The sequence below is a fragment of the Triturus cristatus genome, chromosome 8 (genome assembly GCF_964204655.1).
Source record: "Triturus cristatus chromosome 8, aTriCri1.1, whole genome shotgun sequence".
NCBI lineage: Eukaryota > Metazoa > Chordata > Amphibia > Caudata > Salamandridae > Triturus > Triturus cristatus.
Window position 1 is genome coordinate 1,392,428,864 of NC_140591.1, and position 24,352 is coordinate 1,392,453,215.

Here is a 24,352-nt window from a genome sequence, read left to right on the forward strand (position 1 = left end):
TGGGGTAGCACCAGCGCAGATGATGCAGACGATACCACATGGAGCAGAACTACACAACCTACAGGCATGCAGGGGTACTGCTCATGAAACATTTTCAGATCCAGTCAGATGCCTGGGTATAATTATAAAGTATGGAATCTGCAGATAGATAGAGTCCCTAGCAGATAAGGCATTACAAAAGGTAAGTAACTTGTTCTTCAACTATTTTAAAAATGTAGGTGCAGTTTTCTCATGATGTCACTGCACAAGTTGTCTGGCTTTGAACTGTACAGAGACGGCGGTGGACAAATCTCTATTACAGATTCCCACAACATCTACCTCTAATGCCTGAGATCTGGCTACAATGCAATGACCTGCGAGCCATCTCTTAGAAGGCTTCCAGACTCCATTAAAGAACGAGAGGCAAAAATGTTTGTGGCCAGAGTGCAAGATGACCGACGGGGGATAGCGGAAATAGAGACCGAGATCGAAGTCACTGGACATGCCACCTTTGTTGAAGTCATCTAAGAAGAGGAGGCATGAGTACGGTCGTCGCACACCGTGAAGTATGTTGCCACAGACGCTTAGTTCCCCATATTTGTTGTCAGTATAAGAACTGACAGAGGACCCTACAGAGACTATGGCGCTTGCCATCCCTTCTGACCCTGCGCCTATTCCGAGGTGCTACCACCTGCAGTGCTGAGCCCAATGCCGCAGGCCCGCCAGACTTACCCAAAGTTTCCTTCTGCTGGGTCATATTCTTGAGTGTTCCTGAACACCATGCTCAGCATCTTTAGCAGGTCCATAATCCCCTCTGGCACCAGCTGGCCCTTTGGATCAGATGACATTCTAACTTGGTGGTTTACCGGTGTCAAACCCCTCGGCATCCTTCAGGCCTTTTCTACCGTTGCTGCAGGTATCATGGTCAATGTCTCCAACTCCAGTGCCACTCTAGCATTCAGGATCGACGCCACAAATCAAACTGCCTCCACTGAGCATCCCAACTTTCTCGCCAGACCCCAGTACCGCAAATGACTTCTTCGATGTCACAGGCAGTGGTGCTGGCGCCACAGACAACACCTGCGGCGCCACTACAATCACCTACTTGCCCTCCTACACACACCCAATGTCTCAAACTACACCGGCGCATAAGACCAGTTGTAGAGACTCACTTCCATTAACCACCTCTCCACTCCATTGCTGCGGTAGAAAGGGGCGAAGGTTAATGGAGGAAGTCCGTTTTTTCTTTAAGGGCAAGGATCCACAAGATGATCCCAGTTCTGAGGCGAAGAATTAAAGGTGCTACAGGAACAGAATGTCATCCCCCAGGAAAAGCTTGAAGACCTAGAGAATCGCTCTCGATGCATAATGTCTTCATTAGAGGAGTCACACAAGAGGTGTGGAAAACGTGTAATATTTTAATTGGCATAAGCGACAGCCATTTTGGCTGTGGTGTCCATTTAAGTTTCCTTCGTAATTCTTTTGTCTTTTCACTGCGCTTGTGTTATCTATTTTTGTTGACTTCCTGACTCAGCTAAAAGCAATGTACTTGCTGAGAGTTTGTAGCAGCCAGAGCACCTGGTCTCCGATGTTAACTGTCAATCATTTATTGCTGCCATAAGCACTCCTGCTCCCCCTCCCACTTTGCTGACTAAGTGGTTATTCATCTGCCCTTGTTTGCTGAAAACTATTTCTGAAACTTGTTCTCCCTATTTCTGTTCACATGCTTACAGTACAGAAAACCTGTATAAAAGCCCTGTGTTCTGTGACTTCAGTGTACTGCCTCCTTGCAGCACTTGAGAGTGCTGTGTGAACGTGGTCCCACCCATGAGTGATTAATAAACTTGTTATTTATTTCCTACTCCAGTGCTGATCTCTACTTTGTTGGTCTTTGAACCCGTGGACAAAAGGGTGACCCTGCACCAGTGTACCCCGAAAAAGGTACATTTCCACAGAGGAAGGTGATGACATTGAGGGATCTGTCAAGCAGATGTTTCAAGTAGCACTACAGGAAGATGATACTAAAAAAATAGGACTGAATAGAACTCACAGGACTGCTGAAACTAAACCAGACTCGAAAGTGCAAGAATTCAGTATAGCCTCGGAAGAATTCACCACTACATGCTAAAAGAGCAACTGAAGACAGCAGATGGTGTGAAGAACATCTAGTTGAGGGGGGTCTCTGATACACCTGTATTAGGACCTATTGCCAATGGCACTGTAGAAATTGAAAGAGAAATTGAAAGCCTTTTGCCCCTAACAGACTTCTGAGAGCCAAGAAGAGCCTGTACCTATGGGGTTGCCCCTTTCAATTGATCTGGAAGAGGAATGGATATAGATAGCAAACAGAGTCCCTCTCACCAACAACAGAAATACTGGGCTTGTCCGATGACAACCTGATGACGAGGGAACCAGGGAGAGATAGTGATACTGAGACAAAAAGCCACAAACAACGGGGAGGCTGGAAGAAAGTAGGAGCAAGGAGAAACAATGGTCCCTCTTCAAAAATTATAGAAGAGGAGCAAAGAGCTGAAGTTCACAATGGTATGGCAGTTGGAAACGCACAGAAAAGATCGAGAGGGCACAATTCACAGACAGTAGCAGCTGAGAAGCAGACCCATGACTGATGGGCCCCAACACTGCATTGAGCCAGTGGGACTAGGGGCCAAGAGAAGGGAAAGAGTATTGATAGAATTAGGTTAATGACTGAACTTTAATTAGATAATCCAGAAAGGGATAATGCTATTAATCATATGGATTGGTTATGGTTGGAAAAGGGGAAACGGGAAGGACACAGAGTGGAAGTTCAGAGTAATATATTGGTTGCATACATAGGGTAACAGGGATTTTTGGGTGCCTGGGTACGACAGCGATATGGTATATGGAACAATGTGTAGGCCTCTGAGAATCCCCTCATTTAACCTCAGAGGACTGAATTCCTTTGCTCATGGTATGATGACCCTAAAGACCGTGAATCCCTTAATTGGAAATATAGGTTTAATACAGGAGACACATCGCTGAGTAATGACAACTACAGGATGCAATCAGTCTTTCCCCATACAATACTTTGTGGAAATCCTGTTTGTTCCTACTAGACAGAGGTGCTGACTGGGGGACAGATGACTAATGCTCAATGGTAGCCTTACAGGAAGAGTGGTATCTAGAGCATCAGTTTGTGGCCAGTGGTAGTCAAGAACCCTTCCTCAGACACACAATACAGAGAATGTTATCAGCCTCAAGGCCGCTTGTAGTTTGCTGTAACTGGAATTTGTTTTTTCAAAACATTTTTTATTAGTTTTGTGTTTAACATAACAGCATACATCACAAGTACAAGGTATTTTCCGATATATGTGCATGGGCAGCAGGGCAGTTGCAGTTGGCACTCACAACGTATTATCCAGTGGTAACTGTAACTATGTGGCGGATGACAGACATGACAAAATGATCCAGACATTCAGAAACACAACGTTATGCGGAGAAGAGGCACGGTGGCTGGGAGAGGTCAGTCTCCTAGATCTGTAGCATGAACACAAACCTATGCAAATAGACACATGACACTGCTCCTCAGCTCACAAATCATTTGCACAATTCAACATAATCTTCCTCGACCACACATTCCGACGAGTATTCTAGGAAGTTGAACATAGGAAGATCTCCCTAACAGACATGCACCAGTAAATCTGTCTGATGCAGTAGGGCACAAAGTGCAAATTGAAACGCAGATGGCACCTAAATATCTACTTGCACATAAAATGCAAGGCGTTTTAAATCCTCTTGTCCTGTAAAAAATCCACTTTTTAGGTCGAGCCAGGCGCAGCACGCGTGCATTGCTCTGCGAGGCTTCATGTATCTACTTTAGCTACTTTGTGTGGGTCTGACTCCTCCCACGCATTGGATAGGCTATTGCTTGTGTCTTTTTATAATCAAAGCCTGCAAATGGCTAAATGTTGGTCTATGTCCCACCTCTTCTGAAAGTTTCACTCCCACGGCGTTTTGCCGCGGGAGCGAGCTGCGGCACACAGGGCGGCAGCTGCAGTGCCTTTTTGTTTAAAGTGCTTTATACCAAGCCAGCCAGCCAAAAAGGTTCAAGAACACGTCTCTTGTGTAATAGAACCAGCCTATTTAGTGTTACAGTCCCAACTTTTCCTGTGGCCCTGGGGGTCATCCCACGTCAGTTCATTTTTGGGGGGCTCATCATCTCAGTTTTTAGGCACAGGCCGGTTCCACCCTCCCCCGAAGTAGACAATTGCTCTTCATCCTCTTGGCGTTTAAATTTTGGTAAAGGGGTTTTGGTCTCATTAGAAATGACCCTTAAAACAATGTTGGGCTCAATCAGCTAAAATACAGTAGGCAGCCTGTGAGTGCCTAGAAGCAGGGGCTGTCCAGCTACCTTTTACTGGCTTGGAACTTGAAACCTCCGCTTCGTGTGCATGAACCCACTGGGCAATCCTCAGTGTGAAATAAAGTACTTTCACGCACATTTGCATTTCAACAATGAGCAATGCTGAACATGCTCCTAATGTACAGGTCACTCCTGTTCCAGGGCTTTTCTCCATCCCCAGGTCAGGGCTCTTAGCCAGGGTGTGGCGTGCACAGATGGGTGTCCACCAGTGAACGTGCACACATGTCAACAAAGCAGGTGGCGTAAGGGGGGGCTGTACTGCATTACAGACAGAGCTACGGACTCCGTCACAACTGTGAGCTCGTCTTGGCATGGCCTTCCAGGCGCTGGGTGGCTACATTCTATGGATACAGGGGCGCAGTATAGTCTCCGATGCCCACATCTGGCTTCTGAGTGTATGGGACAGAAATATAAAAGCAGAGCTGTGTCTTCAGCCTCACTGTGTTCTTTGTTTTGGATTTTCATCGTTTACACGTGTTTTGTGGTCAATGTTGTTATTTTCTGGTGGGGTTTCGCTTTAGTTCTCGCATCTAGAAACTGTTTTAATTACATTGTTTGTCCTTGATGAGCATCAAACCAAGCAATATTCACAATAGTCATAATTCCCGTTTTTAACAATTCATTCACTAATTGGACGATAGGCGCTGTCTGGAATGCACCAATAAGTTTTCTCAGACGATCTATTTTTAATTCTCTCCTCCCGCCCTCACTGTGCAGCTCTTCGCTCTCACACTTGTATTTGCCTTTCACTCCACTCGCGGGGGGGGTGGGGGGGGGGGGTTACTTATGGAATGCAAAAACTTTCATCGTTTTAACTGTTGTATCTTAGTATGCATAAAAATACATTAATAAACAAAAAAACATAATTCCAGACATCGCCTAAATTGATTCTGATCCCTTTATATTAAATTGGCAGAGTTCCTCTTTCCATCCCCTTCTCCTCCACCCTTTCACTAGTCTCAGCACTAGCACAAAACCACCTCAAAATTATTCACCCACATCACCACCTCAGCACCAGCGCAGCACCACCTCAACACTAACACAGCACCAGTGCAGCACCACCTAACTACCAACGCAGCACTAGCTCTGCATCAGTGCAGCACCACCACCTCAGCACTAGTGCACCATAACTCGGCGCTACCACAGCGTCACTCTGCGCCACCACAGCATCACTCAACACAACCTGAGCACCATCACAGCATCACCTGAGCACCACCAAAGCATCACTCAGCACCACCTCAGTATTGCTCAGCACCACCTGAGCACCACCTCCGCACTAGCACACTATCACCTTAGCACTACGTCATTTTAACGCCGCATGACCTGAGCATCAGTGCAGCACCAGTGCAGCACCACCTCAGCACCACCTCCGTACCAGCACAGCACAGCTTCACTACCAGTGCAGCACTACCTCAGCATCATTCAGCACCGCCATAGCATCACTCAACACCACCTCAGAACCAGCGCAGAATCTCCTCAGCATCACTCAACACCATCACAGCACCACCTTCGGATCAGTGCACCATCACCAGCGAAGCACCAACTCAGCATCAGCGCAGCACCAACTCAGCACTAATACAGCACCACTTCAACATTAGCGCAGCACCAGAGCAGCATCACCTTTGCTCCAGCACAGCACCACCACATCATCACTCAGCACCATCCAGCACCACCTTCGCCCAAACACACTACCACCTAAGCACCATGTCAGTATAACTCTGCATCAGCTGAGCATCAAGACAGCATTACCTCAGCACTAGGACAGACAAACTAGAAGACATTCTATGTTATTTTTTTTTAGGGTCGTTCGATTGTACATAATGTCTACTTGGTTATATATAAGGTAACAAAAATTAGAAAACTGAACTATAACTTTTCAACATGCTGCACAGCAGTCACACTGCTCTACAACATAGCTTAAAGACATTGCTTAAGCCTATTGCTCTGGCAAAACACTTGTAATGTCCCAGAGGCGAGACCTATTGGCTATGCCAATGCTTGTTGGTGCTATGCAGTGAGGTGATCAATTATGGCAGCTCTGATAAAAACTCCGATTATGCAAATATTATATCCGGGTTTACATTCTAGCGAGGCTCCTATTTATCTACATTTTGGCAGATCTTAGTACAGGAGTTGAAAGTAGGTGGGAAGTGGTGGTTCCAGGAATGGAATGTCCTTGAACTCTGTACAAACCCACAAACTTACACTTTGAATTGACCTCTTCCCAAACTAGAAAAAGTCAATTTGCAGTTGCGCATCAGATTTTCGCATTAGAAAAAAATATAACATCACGTGTATTTGTAAAGCGCATGTTCACTCTAGGGTTCTTTGGCGATGAAATGACTGGTTTGTTACCCAGCTTGATGGTACTCATGTTATAAACTTTACAAGGATGAAAGGCTTAATGGACCCCCTGGACTGCAGACCTGTCCCCATTTATATTTGCTTGTGCGAAAATGAAATTCACAAATGTTTGCAAGGAGGATGGTTTCCAATCAATCAATCAATTCATTTGTAGAGCGCACTACTCACCCGTGAGGGTCTCAAGGCGCTGGGGGGGGGGGGGGGCACTGCTCGAACAGCCAGGTCTTGAGGAGTCTCCTGAAGGTCAGCAGGTCCTGGGTCTGTCGTAGGCGGAGGGGGAGGGTGTTCCAAGTCTTGGCGGCAAGGTGGGAGAAGGATGTGCCGCCGCCGGTCGTTCGTCGGATGCGGAGGGCGAGGTCAGCAGAGCGAAGCTGACGGTTCGGTGTGTAGAAGGTGAGTCGTTCGTTGAGGTACCCTGGTCCGGAGTTGTGGAGTGCTTTATGAGCGTGGGTGAGGAGCATGAAGGGTATCCTCCTGTTGACGGGGACCCAGTGCAGGTCTTTCAGGTGGGCTGTGATGTGGCTGTGGCGGGGGATGTCGAGGATGAGGCGTGCAGAGGCATTCTATATGCGTTGTAGTCGATTCTGGAGTTTGGCTGAGGTTCCTGCATAGAGGGCGTTACCATAGTCCAGCCTGCTGCTGACGAGGGTCTGGGTGACCGTCCTTCTCGTTTCGGTGGGGATCCATCTGTAGATCTTGCAGAGCATGCGGAGGGTGTTGAAGCAGGAGGAGGAGATGGCGTTGACTTGCTGGGTCATAGAAAACGAAGAGTCCAGAATGACCCCCAGGTTGCGTGCGTGGTCTGTTCAGTTCCCAGTGCGGCCGGCCACCATGAGTCGTCCCAGGCGGAGGGGGTGGATCCGATGATGAGGACCTCCGTCTTGTCCGAGTTCTGTTTCAGGCGGCTGTTCCAGGCTCACTTAGGTAAACTTTTATTAATTCCTAAAAGTTGCAAATTTGTACCAAATGCAAAGACGTGTCTGGGGTGCACTTTTGTTTCTTCCGGTAAGAATTGGGCACGTAAATTATTTTCATGTTACCCATTAATGTTTTACAATGTTTCGTCTTCAATTTCTATTTTTAATATTGATACGCGTCAATACATTTTACTAAAAGATGCCTCAGAGAAACTGTATTTAAAGTTGCACAGCATTTTACCAAAACACTTTTTTCAAGTTGCCATTTTTTTGTGTACATTTCACTTTTATAGCAAACAAAAAATACCTGCCTTGCTTTCATTTTTGTGCGTGTAATCAGAGCATTCTGTTGGCATTATAAGTGGCCACAAATTGTTCAATTTTACAAAGATGCACATTTTTCTAATGCAACTGATGGCAATAATGAAGGCTGAGCTCGCTACATTTCCTTACAGCGCTGGCCCAAATAGCAAAGGCTTTGCATTAGTGAATTACAGGCAAGGTTAAACTATATAAACATCTTGCTTTAGTGGCAGACAATCCTTTCACATATTTGTACTGTAAACTGACAGCCAAGGGTTTGTGCTACAGGGAGTTGGGCTTATTTGTCCATCAGACCAAGTAAACATGAAAACTTATTGTCCTTGACACCAAACAATATGTCCTAGGCTTCAGGTGATAGGAATTCAATGTCACTGCCGAACCGTCTTTTGCTAAAAGACCCGCTAGCGAAACTGTCAATCAGGGACCATATATACAACAACCTAAAGCTCACTAGGGGAGACTCCAGCCAAGACGCAACTTGGGAACTTTAAGACAGTAGTAAAAGGGTTTATAATGGCAGAAAGAGCTCGAATGAACAAAATAAGAGAAGCCGCATGACTGGCCCTCTCTGGTAAAATCAAAGCAGTGGAAGTCATACAAAGGCTGCCATAAAGTTTTGCAAATTCGGCACAGCTGAGGTTGTTGGACCTTAGCATACAGAAACACGCTGGCAAAATTGGGGCACAGGTTTTATGAACAGTATCGCAGTGATTCGGGACGAGGAGGGTGCCCAGTTAGGGAACATGGGGGAGATTTTAGAGAGATTCCCTAAATTCTACCAAAAGCTGCATGAAGCGAACAACCTTACACCAGCTCAGATTACAGACTAGGTAAATATCATTGGGTAAAGTACACTATCTGTTGAACTAAGAGAAGACCTAGACTGCCCTATTGCAAATGAAGGGGTAATATAGGCAGTTAATGCTGTCAAGACTTCCAAAGCACTTGGCCTTTATCTGCTTACACTGACTTTTTACGAGGTCTACCGGCACTAAACCCTACACCTCATTACCAGGCTCATCAAATTGTTTGCCTTGACAGGCAGAATAAACTCTACCATGATAGAATCCATAAATTCTATCATTTTGAAACTGTGAAAAGATCCGCACTGCAGCTCGAAGCTTCAAATATGCCACTTTATCAGACGTGGTTACAAAGATTGCAACATGCAGCTTTGCCACTAGCAGTGAAAACCTTGCACTATTCCTGATAAAACAAAAAATTGTTTACACCTGGTTCCCCAATTTTAGCACTGATCAGTAAATTGGGTGCAAAACCTCAGGAATCTATTGATGCCAATGTAATTTGGGCCAGGGAGATTTTACACCATGACTTAGCAGTGATCTCTAAATCATGCCATGAAAAAGTAAAATATAGGTAGCGTAGATCTCCACAGTTCGAATGAAACATCAGGTTGAAATGTTTACTTGCTAAATGACGCTTTTCTGGAGCAAGCCACATTGCAATATAGTCTGCAGTACTCACCTTAGTATAGTATATTATATTATATTATACAGTGGTTACACAGACCGGAACTGAGCAAGCTGGTACAAAAGTGACACAAAGAAAGAGATTTCTGTGTTTACCTCTTATATTGAAACAGTGCTAAGGAGAAACGTCTTTGGCCCCCGATCCTAATGTCGGCACATAATTACAGCCCTGCAGTCACCACTAGAGGTGCAAAGATAACCTACACTTTGTGGGATTTTATGTGATTGTGCTTTTAAATTGCATTTAGTTGTATGTTTTTTTATCATATTTACGGTTGTTGTGCCTGCTCTGATCTTGTGTTTTTTTATATCCTGTTTTTATCACATCTTTTTTGGTCATTTTCACCAATACAGCCACCATGTCAGAGCGATTTACATTTGGTCTACTATGGTTGTTTCCATGTTCCCCAACATAATTAACCTTTTTTTCCCAGGATGTCTAGCCTATGTGTCCTGTAGCGTATTCCCTGTTTGGGTCCAGGAGGGCCATAAACTTTCCCTGTTTTCTCCACTCTGGTCCTTTCTTGATCTTCCTCTTAGTTCTGAAGCTTATCAAATTATTCCTTCCCACAGGATCATAAATTAATACTGAATTACTTCGTCCCCTAGCAAGATTTACAGCTGTGATCCACAGTACCACTGCCTCTGGGTAGATCAATGGAACACACTAGCTGGTGTTTCATGGTGACCTCATGGGCTGAGCCATCACTCCTCCTGTTGGACGTTTTGACCAGTGTACTATTGTCACACTATGGTTGCCTAGCAGGTCCAGGGAGACTATGCTTGGTCCTGGTCAGCCTATGCCTAGCACGTGGGCCAGTTGCTTAACAGTAAATTCGGGATGTCGCTCATCTATCACTTCTTGGTGGGTTCTGCATGGACTTTGGTTGCTTCAAAGTTGAAGCAAACTTCTAGTTGAATCATACCGTATTTGCTCAATAGCTGAAATGGAGGGGTTGAGTGTCTTTTACTTATTTGTGAATCTTGAATGGTACACCCCATGGTTGCTCAACATTGTGTACCAGGGTGACTAGGGTGCGTTGCTCCTGAGAGTAAAATACATTTTAGATATCTGGTTTCTTGTTAGTGCTCACTGGAGGCTGGATTTGCTCTACTTCTGATTGAAATCTGGCTGTTTAACAGCGCCTACAGAGGCTGGACATTTATCCCTGTTTGAGTAGATTTGTATAGTACACATCCCTGATGTCTAACAATGCATATTAGTAGTTGGTTACCTGTCAATTCAGGGATGACTCCCTGTAGCATACACCATGGTGGACCCACCAACCTAGATGCTTGGCACTCTATGATGGCCTCAACTATACTATACTGAATACTTCTAAAATCTGCATCTCTGTGTCTATTCTCAGACGCTCTTCAGCAACTCATGCTTATGCACAGCAACATTTACTGCACCAGGTTTGAAGCCTGCCTTTGACTCTCATTAACCTGACTCAATACCCTCCATGTAGACCATACTACTTCCAATACCCTTACAACCATGCACTCTAAAAGGACGCCCACAAACCCACCCAAGGTGTGCCTTTGGTGCCTAGCTCTGGACAGAACTAAGTTATACTATAATTGCATCCTAATGCATCCAAAGGCAATTTGAGACTGGGAGGTAAACAAATTACAGTCTTCGTGCAGGCCCTGCTCCAAGTCACTGGGCTGTTCCCGTAACTGCCCCACTTCATGATTGAAATTCTTGGGTAAGCTGAAGTCCACGCGCAGAGATAAGGGAGCTCTATTTCACCATTCTGACAGCAAAGAAAAGTTGTCAGGGTGTCATGATTTAAGTCCTACTCCCTCGATGTCCCTGGCAACGGAACCAATGCCTCAGTTGGTCCCAACGAGCCTCTGGTTCCCTGGGCTGTCATCAACCACGCAGCAGATTGCGGCCTTCAAATAGTTTATGCTGAAAATATTCAGTTTGCGTCTGGCTTCCTTTATAGCGCCTTCAGGCCCCACAAAACAGCAGGAGACTCCAGTTGGGTTATCGCTGGCGGGTCCTTACGCAATCTGTGCTCTTGGGACTGATCACTGGGACCATACAGATTCCAATACAGACTTCCACTCTGGCCCTGAGATCCCTGCTAATACCTACTCAAGTTGACAATCCGGTGCCGACTCATGTTGGACCTTGAACCAATGTCAGCTCGATCAATGTTGCCCTAAGAAATTACAAAAGCGCAACCGCTTGTCATAGAGCCCCCTACAAACCATTGTCTCTACTGTGCTGCACCTATTAGCACATGCTTCATTTTCTTTTTCGTTTTGACCCTGATGCTCTGCAAGAGCAGGGTGCACCTGAGGATACTGATGATGGTGAGGGGGTTGTTTGCTCGCTCTCATTATACTGATGGTGGCTCACACCATGATATACAAAACACCATTGGGCTTGACACCTCCCCTAGATGGAGTTTGACTTGCAACATAGGCATAGTAGCTCATTTGTAGTCTGGTGGATTGACTTGCAGTCAAAATTGTTAAATTACAGCTGTCCTTTACTGAGACTAAAACAAATGTTTTACAGAGACATCTGAACCCTTGCTCCTATTTAAAGATGCCTTCAGCGATACTCTAATGACTACCTGATCAAAACCATGTTCTTGCTTGCCTGTTAGGAAACCTGTGGCCAGGCAAAATAGGCCAGCACCCGATATCCCAGATTTCCTAAACAACCTAACTCTGGAGATTTCTTTTGTACAGGCCTCAACCACTAAGATGAATACAAATTTGTTTCCAACCACCCATCAACCAACACCCCCACCCTAAACCTTTCACTCCCACTCCTCCAGACATTGAAGTCTGTAAATGGAATATTTTTGTAGTGCTGCAGTAAAAAAACTCCTTGGAAAATAGGCAGTGAGATCTTGACTGTTGTCCCAAAGGGCTTTCAGGCCTCTTTGGCATAGAAGATCCATAATGGGCAGGATGTAGCCTAGTCCGTCATCCACTCAGACCCTCGGCTACCACAGACTGCAATGGCAGGGCAGTCGGTACCTGTGTTGTCTGTCGTAGACATGCCTGGATTAAATCAACCAGATTTTGCAGTGATGTCAGTGCGTCACTATGGATATGCACTTTGATTGGTCTCACCTCTTTTAAGATGAGGCAGACACTGATTTGTACCACTTCAGATTGAAGAACTACAGAGCGCTCCTTGTAGCTGTTGAGCCTTGAAAAGCAGTTTCCTTACCTGTTCCAAAAATTCCAGGAGGCTGTCATGTAGGTAGACACAGCCTTCCCTGCCAATGATGCAGCAGAATCTATGCCATCTCACATTGTCATCCTGGTATCGCCAGGTTGGACAGGGAGAGTGTGCATTCAATCCAGGTCTCTGACTGGGGGTGAGTGTCTGAAATGTTTTGGCGCTCCGTCCATCATCTCCTTGTGTTTGCTTCGGTTGCCCTAAGTTGGCAGGGTATGCCCAGACATGGGTCCCTTGTTCACTTTGCCATTGGATTCAAGCTAGCGTGGCTGATGAGGGGTGGTACCCCGAAACTGATCTCAGGATACTTGTTTCCCGTCCAGGGAAGACCTGGCTTGGCAGTTCGGGCTGGACTGTTCCCATGAGGAACAGCGTCAAGAATGATTTGCATATGGCTTTGTCTGAACTGGGGTGGCAAAGTGAGCTAAAGAATGATGATGGATTCAACCCAGATCTGTGACTGAGGGTGAGTGTCTGAAAAGTTTCAGCACTCTGTCCATCATCTCCTTGTGTTTGCTTTGTTCTCCCTAAGTTGGCAGGGTATACCCAGACGTGGGTCCCTTGCTCACTTTACCACTGGATTCAAGCTAGCCTAACTGATGAGGGGTGTTGCCCAGAAACTGGTCCCAGGATTCTTGTTTCCGGTCCAGGGAAGACCTGGCTTAGCAGTTCGGGCTAGACAGGCTGATTCGCATATGGATGGGTCTGAACTGGATTGGCGAAGTGAGCTAAAGAATGATGCTAGATTCAACCTAGATCTGTGCCTGGGGGTGAGTCTCTGAAAAGTTTCAGCGCTCCGTCCATCATCTCCATGTGTTTGCAGGGAGAGTGTGGTATGCACAACTCCTGAGCATCTGTCCTCCGATCCTGCTGTCCCTTTGGGAGGATCTTCTGTCACAACAGCAGGGCGGGGCCTTCACCTAGGGTTGCGCAGTATTCATCTCCATGATTGTAGATCGAGGGTGAAAGCAGACTTACCGTGATCTCCTTTCGTGGTTGTACATGTAATCTTTTGGCAGCCAGGCGTCCCTCAGCTAAATCAGTCTACGTCTGCTTTTCGGAGATGTTTGTGGTTTTGTGGGGTACTCTGCAGATTGACCGACTTCAAGCTAGGATATCGGAAGTATTGTTTTATGTGTTGTTACTAGCTCAGCAAGGACTTGCTTTGGGCACAGTAAAAGGATGCCTGTCCGCTCTTTTGGCCCTTTTCCTGTTTACGGATCAGTCCTCTTCATTTAAATCACCAGTTAAGATGTGTTTTTGAAGGGTGTGCAACATTCTATGCACCCTTTCACTTTATTATTCTTCCGTGGGAAATTAACTTGGTCCTTACCAATTGATTGGTACTCCTTTTGAACAGCTGCTCTCTACACCATCTCACCCTCAAAACAGTGTTCTTCGTCTCCATAACTTCTGCGCAGCGAGTGAGTGAGCTGCAAGCCCTCTCCATCAACCAACCTTTAATGTATGTTTCATCATTGGCTCCGATCATCAGTACGTTTGGCTTTGGCCTCACCTACGCGGATGACACCCAAATTGTGGTGTCTCTGCTTCCAGGTCAGGAAAGGGGCCTTGAGAAACGTTTCCAGGAGTGTATGTTATCGGTTGGCAGCTGGATGGCGGATAATTGCTTAAAGCTTAATTCAGGCAAGACGGAGGTCATACTGTTTGTAAATGACGCCAATTTCTGGAACCCAAACTGGTGACCGTCTTCCATGGACTCTCTTCCTACTCCTATCAAAAAAGTGAAAAACCTGGGAGTAATTGTAGATGATAGACTGACCTTTGGAGATCAAGTCAATGCAGTCTCATCTTCTACAGTGTATGTACTCAAAACTGTGAAAAAAATATTACCATTTCTACCATTTGACAGTCGGCAAACAGTGGTTACTGCGCTAGTCTTATCCAGACTGGATTATTGTAACAGTTTATACTTGAATCTTCAGGAACGTCTGATGAACAAGCTCTAAAGGCTGCAAAATGTAGTGGCCAGGCTACTTACGGGCACGCCAAGGGAATCAAAAAATGGCACTGGTTCCCGGTAAGGAATCGGGTCCATTTTAAATCTTTGTGTACCCTATTTAAGGCACTCTGAGGTATAGGACCCGAGTACCTACGAAAACAATTTAGTTGGTACATACCAAAATGAAATCTTTGTTCCCTTGGTGCCAAGTTGGTTACAGTTATAAAAAAGGCGACTTGGGGAGACCCAAGCTTTGTCTTCGGGGAAGCCAAAGCCTGGAATGACCTCCCATTTCACCTGAGAAATGCGACTGATCTTCTAGCCTTTAGGAGGGGTCTGAAGACCTGGCTTTTTGATAAGTAACTTTGCAACTACTGCTCTGCCTAAAGGATAGATAACTAGTGCCAGGACACCTCTGGGTAACCGCTGCGCTTAAAAATTCTGTAACATAACATAACAATCTCTACTATGGATCAATTGGCTCCTTTCAAAAATGTCACAATCGCCATAGTTTTCTCCCTCAGCCCCCTGGTTTCACTAGCCCTCGCAAGGGGAAAAAAAGAACTTTAAAAGCTTAGGAAAAAGATGGAGAAGAGGATAAATAGGCTTATAATGTGATGCTAATGTTCTACCACAAATTTCGTAAGTCTGCCCAAGCTGACTTTTTTTGTCAGAGAATTAAAGCAGCCAGTAATGCTCCACGTGAAATATTTCAAAAGGTGGTGATCACTCTATATCTAGAACTCTGCGAAAATCCCTCAACCTTTTTTGAAGAAAATATTGAAAACAATCACCCAGATTCACAGGCCATATAAATGATGCCATGAAGTGGGAGTTGCTGTTAAAATCCCTCTCGAAGGTCAACGGTACTTTACCCCAGTTCAAGCATATTGCACCAGAATACTCACAACAGGCTATTCTTAGTTTTAAATCTGGGTCCCCAAGTCCCCCATGCCTGCCACTCCTGTTAGCGATGGCTATAGATGTCATAAACACTGTTCTGAACATGATCTTTAACATGTCACTAGAAACGGCTACTCTTCCCTATGCTTGGATGCAGGCAGAGGTGGTGCCACTTTTGAAAAAGCCCTCTGCTAATTCCCTCATTTTTCTAAAAGTTTAGACCAATCACTCTTCTTCTGGCTGCATCTAGGATATTGGGGAAACTGAATAATAAACAACTATCAGAGTATTTAGAACAGGGGTCTCCAAACTAATCTGTAGTAAGAGCCACTTGTGTTCAATGAAAATCACCCCGACTTACTAATATTATTAGTGGTATAACTGTGACCACATCAGACACGATTACATTAGTTGCCACTGTATACAAGATTACTAGCAGTGATTACCTCACCTGCATGATTCTCAGCAGTACTGCATAAATAAATAAAAAGCTTTGTTAGTTTCTAATACCTTTACTTGGGTAGTACCGAACAGCCATAGCTATAGTGTCCTTTTAATTTAGTAGGCTTAGCTGCCTGTAGGAGAGCTACTTACAGGCAGCTGGAGCGCTATCAGTGGTTCACTAGTTACTTGTTAAAGAAGCATGATTTAGAACAACATGATCTCCTGCATCCGTCTCAGTCTGGTTTTAGACCTAGACACAGCATGGAAACTGCACTTGTAGAAGTGTTGGAATGTATTAAAATCAATTTATATCATACACTGAGCGCTGCCCTGATTCTTTTGGACTTATCGGTAGCGTTCGATAGTGTTTCACACTACACTAGTTCAGCAGCTGGTGGATGTAGGATTTTTCCTCAGTAATAGAGGACAATTGGTGTCTCTTTCAGTTTTTTCCTTTGGAAGAAAATCACTCTAGTATGGGTTTTCTCCATAAGACCAATTCTGTTTGTGTTAATGTCTCCATTAGCCTCTATCCTTCAGTCATATGGTACTGGTGTCGTCTCATTTGCAGGCGACAAGCAGCATATTTTATCGATTGGAATGAACTGTTTCCAAAAAAGAAGCATTTAAAGCTTGTTTAATTAGTTTGGTGGACTAGATTAAACAGAGCTATCTGAAGTGTAATTCCGATAAAACTGAAATTTTAGTCATTGGAAAAGTCCACTACTTATTCTCTAATCATTGGTGGCCTGTTGGACCTGGGAGTTAAATTTGATAAAGATTTATCATTTCATCCCCAGATTCTATCCGTGGCAAGTACGTATTTTTCTCACTTACGCTCCTTAAGAAAGATATTGGAAATATTACCATTCGAGACCCGTTGACTCATAGTTCATACTCTGATTATAGACTGGCTGGACTACCCCAATGCACTTTATTTGGGTCTCCCCAACTACCTAATCAATCTTTTTCAAATCATTCAGAAGGCTGACACTCAATTGATTTGTTCCATAGAGCGTTCCATAATACAGGGCCTAAATATCTCATTCAAAGCCTCACTTATTTTTGATCATCAAAGACGTTGAGTTAGTCTAATGCTCATTTACCAAAGATGCCGAGGTTTAGGCCAGCCAAAAGAGGAGGCCTCTTACTCATCGACCTGTCAGCCATGGCTTGAAACAATCTTTCCTCTGCTTTATATCACAACATGAACGGAACCCACATCAGACAGCATCTGAAAACATGGCTTTTTAATGTGCACTAATTAATCATTTAATATTAGTTGTTCCACCTTCTTTTACATTAGCGCCGGCATGCCCTTTTGGGAAGTTGTTGCTCCCTATTAATGTGGTAATTCATTGAATGAACGAAAGAACTTGTAAAGTGCCACAAATGCTCTGAGGGTATGTCTCTTCACTAAAAGACCAAATAAACCTGCACTGAACCATAATATAACTGGTGGAAAATAACCATGTGTTTGAGTTGTCTGAAAGGCACCTCATTGCGTGTGTCACTTAACCTCAATGGGAAATTATACCATGATTTGGTTGCCAAAACAGAGAAGGAATATCCTCCTTTTCTGGAACATCTATACCAAGGGATTCCATCCAGGAGAGCATTTGAAGATTGTAAGGTTCTAGCTAGAGCGCAATGTAGAAAATGGTTAGATAGATATTTAGGCCCAGAGTTGTAAAAAGCAATGTTAGCCAACAGAAAAGTTTAAAATGAATCCTTCTTTTTACTAGCTGCCAGTGAAGAGTTTTAAGATGGTACGATACAGATTAAAGTTTGGGAATCTTCAGAGTTTGACGGTGTGCAGAGTTTAGAAAGGTCTGAAGATGGCTGATCAAATTGCCCGGTAGACCAAAGGAGAAGGTGTCTAGGAATTTCTTGAGAGAACGGAATTAAGCAAAACAGGCTTCAATGAAAGAAAGAACCTGAGGACAAAATATAGATGGTTGTTAAACTTTACGCTGAGGTTCCTGACTGCAATACAAGGCTGAGGAGGAGTGAGCAGACCCATCAGCCAACAGTTCTCAAACCAGTTATAATCGGAGGATCCGAAGAGAAGATTTATGAATTCATTTCAGTGTACTTTCTGCACTATCTGGGGGACAACACTGGGGTAAATCCACCAATCAGCCCTCCCCTTCCCCCCCTTCCCGAGCGGAAATACTGTTATGTGTTTAGGGGTAGGTGGCTCAGCCTGATGCCAGAATAGATAGGCCCTGACACCATTCTTCTTTTTTTTTTTAAATGTTTTTTTGAAACAAACTCTGACATCTAGTCTGGTTTTGTGTGAGCACCACAGGGATTCCCTGCTTGTAGCGTGGGCGCATAATGTGCACGTTCTCCGTGGTAGTTTGAATAATGTTAACTTCATGGATACCTCACTTAAGTGGTTAACATAATGTGCTTGTTTCTGTGATACAGTGAGCAGTGGAGCACCTTGATAATTGCTGTGTCTCTTAGTCACACATAGGTCAGCCTTTAAGACAAATATATCATTCTGTTGTTCCACTGAATACAATTATATAAGATCAATTAACAGTGGGTGTATAATTTTTAATAGTTATTGTCTTTTATTTTTAGGGGAGGATGATGTTTTCCCATGACTATGTATTTTGGTGTGGAGACTTCAATTATCGCATTGACATTCCTAATGAAGAAGTTAAAGAGCTAATCCGGCAGCAAAATTGGGATGCACTAAATGGAGGTGATCAACTCATTAACCAGAAAAATAATGGACAGGTATGCAAACAAAAATATTTGTAATTGCCAATTGCTTTCCCAAGTAGTGCTTGTTCTGCCAAACTCACTTCCCAGCTACTGTGGTCCTTGAGTTCCTTGTTCAACCACAATAAAATGTTTTTCTGCAGTACTGGAAATCCTGTTTGGACACTTGTTTGGAATGTTGTTCTCTTTTCCAGTCAGTAGAGCATCTCATAACCGCTTTTAAAATGTTATTTTTGATTTCAAAGTGTACTCATCAAGGCCTAGCCCCCCCAAAAACTATAAAGACTAAGACTGTCATTTTGTCTGTCATTGGAGGCTGGTGTTTGAGCAAGAGTGCATACAGATTTTTTGAAAATGTACTTTCGCACAGTATTTTGGGAGTCTTCAACATTTTATGGTTTCGAATAACAGGTGTAATACTTTTTCCCTTGTCATCTAAATTTTTGTATTTTGATAGCCACGTTTTTTTCAAATTCGTTCCCTCTTTTCTTTTGCATGGTTGCTTTGCCTTTGAACATTTATTGTTTCAATGTTTTTTTTTATTCTTTGTCTGGTAAATCATGAGTCTTATTTCAGAGAATAGCAGTCAATGATGAACATGATGCAACAGCTTTGAACAGTTTTTACAGCAATGAAAAAAATTAGATGATTGAAGTGTCAACTTAGTCTGTCATGAAAGAACTGAGAAGTTTAACTGAGAGATCAAGGCAATCTAAGCCAGTTTGCTCTCACTTATAGGTCAAGGCCATTTTCTAGTTTGAATACACATTTCTTAGAGACGGAGTCAGTGCGCAGTCAGCACTCCGATGGCCCTTTGCATCAAGCATCTACTGACTCCGTGCCCGTTCCACTGGTGGTCCTTGTGCACGTTGAATTCCCTGGACTGTTGTCAACTCCGTAGCAGAGATAAGACTCCCTGTCTCCAGTCCCTACTGTACGAGAACGGATGCCGACTCTACCGGTGTCCATATTAGACCCTGTACAGACTCTGGTCTCCTACTCAAAACAGATGTTACCCCGCACCAGTCCTTTATCACGCTACAAAAACACGAAGATGCAGCCAACCATGACTGAAGCAGACTACAATCCTCTCCAATGCAGGCAACCTTACTGGAAGCTAGAAACCCTATTTGGTTCTGATTCGGATGCAGTCCACTGCTTACAGCATTTCCCCACAAAGGTGAGTAGGAGGAAGAGGACAAATTCCTTTCCCCCCCCTTCTAACACTGATAAAGGGTTTTTTTTGGACCTGCAGAGTAAAAGTGCGTTTGACACATCTGAGTCTGAGCTTGACTTGCCAGATGGTCCCCCAACAGATGAAAGTTGTTTCCTTTACAGTTTTGGCACACAGAGCAGCGGAAATCCTCGACATACAGCTGCGCACTGTGAACACTGAATTTTTTTAATTTTCTGATGGAAATCCTCCAGCCAGGGCTTGCCTCCACTATTGATGCCCTGTTGCCCTTGAGGAACTCACTAATACTTTTACAGCTACTTGAACAAAACCATGCTCAATACCCCCAGCCAGTAGGCCTGTCACCAGATGAAACAGATTTAACCCCTGGTGACCCAGCATTCCTCACTCAACACGGTCGAGCCTAGTGGCATAGGTGTTGACCAGTAAAGTGATTCCTAAAGCTTTTCCTACCAACTCTTCTAATGGAGAATCTGATTACATTGACTCCTTTGGGAAAACGATGTTTTCTTCTGCAATCTTAACCTTTTGCTCACTAAATACCAATGGTTGTTAACCGAAAATTATAGTGACATCTCTGGTTGTGGATTTTTTGCGAGTAGCCGCAAATACATACACCAACGGGAATGTTCTGATTGGCTGGACCGAACCTGAACAGAAAGTTGGGGCCGCCATTTTATTGATCGGGATCGGTTCCCAGGGCTGAAAATTTCTGAGAAAGCTAACATAAGGGGTCAGAGAAGAGGTACTCTGACCCCATGTTTGAGAAATGGTAGTGTTAGTGACACAAGTTATGTGCCCAAAATTGATATATTTTTTTATCACACGCTGTGAGAAAGTGGTTCTGTATATACTGTTCCTTGATAGGTACAGGGTGTACAGAGTCCACAGAGTCCACAGACCCCAAGGGTTTAACAGAGGTTAAAGTTAGATATAACCTTACTCTCTAAAGTGGTAGCCTGGTCGAGCAGTAAGGCAGTATCAGAGGACAGTGTAAAGCATTTGTTGTACACACTCAGTCAGCAAATAGTTCCACACACTCAATAACTGAACTCTAGGCCAATGGTTTGTATATAAAAAATATATGCTTGTTTTATTTTAGAACCAACACTTGGAATTAAAATATACTTTCTCGACAGGAGATGTTTCATAAAAATACTTTTGTATATGCAATAGACTTTTTAGTAAACAGTTACAAGTAGTTGCAGTAGGCAACTCCATTTCTAAACACAATACATTGAGCTCAATGATAAATTCAAGTTATATGCAACAGATTACTTTTGTAATTCCAGGCCTGGATCCTAGATCCAGTCCTGGGTCAGTTCTCAGAATCAGTTGTTGAAAGTCGACTTTGGTACTGTAATGATTTTTAACTAAGATTTAGCTATTTCAAAAGTTAGCACTTAGAAAATATTTCAGAGTAAACAATCAATGATTCCCTATGGAAGAAAATGTAGGTTACAGGTACAGTAGGTTATCGTTACTTTTGTAACCCAGTACTGGGTGCCTAGACTCAGTACTGGGACCTTTATCCAAAACAGGTAAGTAATTACGTTTTCAGATGTTATACGATTTTTAACGAATATTTAGAAATTGCAGAAATCAACACTTAGAAGAAATTTCACAGAAAAACAGTCAATGGTTTCCTATGGAAGAAAAATGAGTTAAAGGTAAGTATAGTTGTGGGTACTTTTCAGAGTCAGTGCTGGGCACCAAGATCCAGCACTGGGAGCACACCTAAGAGCAGGTGAGTAAATTTGTTTTTGTCACTCGGCTGATTTTTGGTGATTATTTGAAGATTTGAAAAGTCCACACTTAAAAGAAATTTCAGGAAAAAAGCCAGCCAATGTTACCCTATGAGGAAAATAGAGTTTGCGGTTTAAGGGTAAGTACTCGACTGGCGATGTTGAGGTTCTGGGCACAGACTCCGGGGTCTCCCAGGGTCAGGTAGGTATAGTTGTTTCACCCTCAGCGGCTCTAGGGCGGCCGGGTGCAGAGAGAGTTAGGCCCAATGTTATCCTATGAGGGATAGGGGGGCCTGGGTTGGTGGCTGCTGTCGGGCAAGCCACGCGGCTGTGGAAGCTGGGCTCCTGGTCACTTACTCAGGGCAAGTGGGGAAGTAAGTTAGAGTAGAGTTTTCACTGCCAGGGCCACTCGGGCGGCTGGGTGCAGGGTGCTTTTGAGCCGTCGGGCGCTCAATTGATTTCTATGGGAAATCTCCGGTTTGGAAAAAGACTGCAGGCTCGGGGACGAGGACTCTTCAGGTGCCACCACCACTTCGAGGGGTAAGTTGGGTAGTTGGAGGATAGGTAGGTACCCCGGGATTGGACACAGAGGGCCGTGGGGCGCCGGGTGCAGGGGTGCCTTTTGATGTCGGAAATCTTACCCTCTGTGGATCGCGGTTGGGGTGCCACTCTGTTCTGAGGCTGCAGGCTTCTTCAGGATAGTCGAGGGGGGTCCTTGGGTGCCGGACTCGGGGTCACAGTCGCCGTGGGGTCGTCCTCGTGGGTTTAGTTCACTCCGGCACCGGCCAGGCTTGGCGGGTGCAGAGTGGGCTGGGATCGCGGTTCCGGGCTCCTGCCAGGGGTGAAAGGTAGGTTCTGAGTAGAGCCTCTACTCATGGGAGTCCCAGGGGATCAGAGTTCAAAGGTAGCCAGGTCCTCCGGGGTTTCTGAGGTTGCTGGCCACAAGAGATGCCGGGTTTTGAGCAGGAGCAAGTCCGAGGTCGACAGGCCGGTAGGGCTGGGGCCAAAGCAGTTGGTGTCTCCCTCTCCTTCGCAGCTGCAGGGCAGGTCTTCTTTTCTTCTCGCTCTTCTTGTAGTTTCGGAATCTGGAATCTGGGGAAGGAAGGTTCAGGGTGCCCCTAAATACTAGATTTAGGGGCGTTACAGGTAGGTGAAGGCCAGGGACCAATGGGTCCTTGTCCTGGGGTGGGTACACCCCCTATCCTGCCTCTCTCCTGTGGGAGGGGGGCAGTAGCCTAATCCTGATAGGGTAGGGCCTCCCATCTTCAAGATGGCGAGAGCCCGGAGATGTGTTTCACCTCGCCTCCCCCACCTGAGGGGTGGGGTGGGCAGGCTGGCACATCCCCTGTCCTTGTATGGGGTTTCTGGCCAAGCTTCCCGCCAGAGTGGAGGGTTGCAGTGGCCTGGGGAAACTCCTAGAGGCGGCAGGCCTTTGAAGCTTCCCTTTGCTCATCCTGGGGGAGGAGATCTATCACCTCACCCAGGATGTGCATTGTTACAGGCCCGGCAGAGCAGGGGCTCTCCCACCCAGGGGTCCAGCAACGTGTCTGCTGTGTGGCAGCCTCAGAGCAGACGTGGATTGTAGGTTAGTTGTAAGGGGGCATCTCTAAGATGCCCTCTGGTGTGCTTGGTACATTAAATCCCACACTGGCATCAGGGTGGGTTTAATGTGCTGAGAAGTTTGATACCAAACTTCCCAGTCTTTAGTGTTGCCATTATGGTGCTGTGGAGCTCGTGTTTGACGAGCTCTCAGCACCATGTACTCTTAAATGGCAGCACTGCACTTGCAGTGCCCGGGAATGGACCTGGGTACTGTAGGGGCACAGGGCTCCTGCTCCTGTGCCCACACCATGGGCATAAGGCACCCAGCCAGAGGGGTGACTGACATATGCCTTGGCAGTGTAGGTGTCGGGCATGGCACACAGATGTGGGCCATGTCGACTCTTCATTTTGTCCTGCACCCAGACACTCAGCCTGCAAAGGCAGTGTGTGTGTGTAAGGGTACAGGGCCCCTAAGGGTGGCACAATGAGTGCTGCAGCTCTTAGGGGTCTTCCCTGGTCACAAGGCCCTGAGTACCTAGGGTACCATTTACCAGGGGCTGACATGTGGCCAGGGTTTGCCAATTTGGAGTTTGTGTTTTTTAAGGAAGGAACATAGGCCCTGGGCACCTGATTGGCAGGAGCCCAGGGTACACTCAGTCAAAGTACATTCAGCAATTTAGCAAAAAGTGGGGGCATACCATGCAAGAAAGAGGGCACTTTTTCACACACGTGATATTTGAGACGACAAAGCGACCGCCAGCACGGCCCGCTGTGTATCTTCGCAGGGACATCATGAAGTCATTGTGAAAATTAAAGGAAATATAAACAAAAAATATATATATTTGTACACACTTGCGATCATCGTCACAGACTCATGTACGCACTCACAAACTCACTCAGACACTTATACACCCATTTACATACCCACTTACACACCTATATTCAGTCACATACCCACTCTGATACTGATTCACCCACCCTCATACCCATTCAGGTACTCATGCACCCACTTACAGACTCACTTGGAGTGTGACAAACCCATGTACAGACCCACTCAGACACTCACGTACAGACACAGTGTGAGACTTTTGCTTCCACTGAGACACTCTCTGATAGATCCACTCAGACACTTAC

At 45.1% G+C, this 24,352-nt stretch overlaps 1 protein-coding gene across 7 annotated transcripts in view; it reads left to right on the forward strand.

The window, feature by feature from the left end:
- SYNJ1 (synaptojanin 1) overlaps positions 1-24,352 on the forward strand; it is a 683,220-nt gene that overhangs the window by 390,833 nt on the left and 268,035 nt on the right. For all 7 annotated transcript variants that reach the window (XM_085623112.1, XM_085623114.1, XM_085623109.1 and 4 more), the window contains one exon: positions 18,593-18,751. In XM_085623112.1, the coding sequence (XP_085479238.1) occupies positions 18,593-18,751 (159 nt within the window). The remainder of the gene's footprint in view (positions 1-18,592; positions 18,752-24,352) is intronic.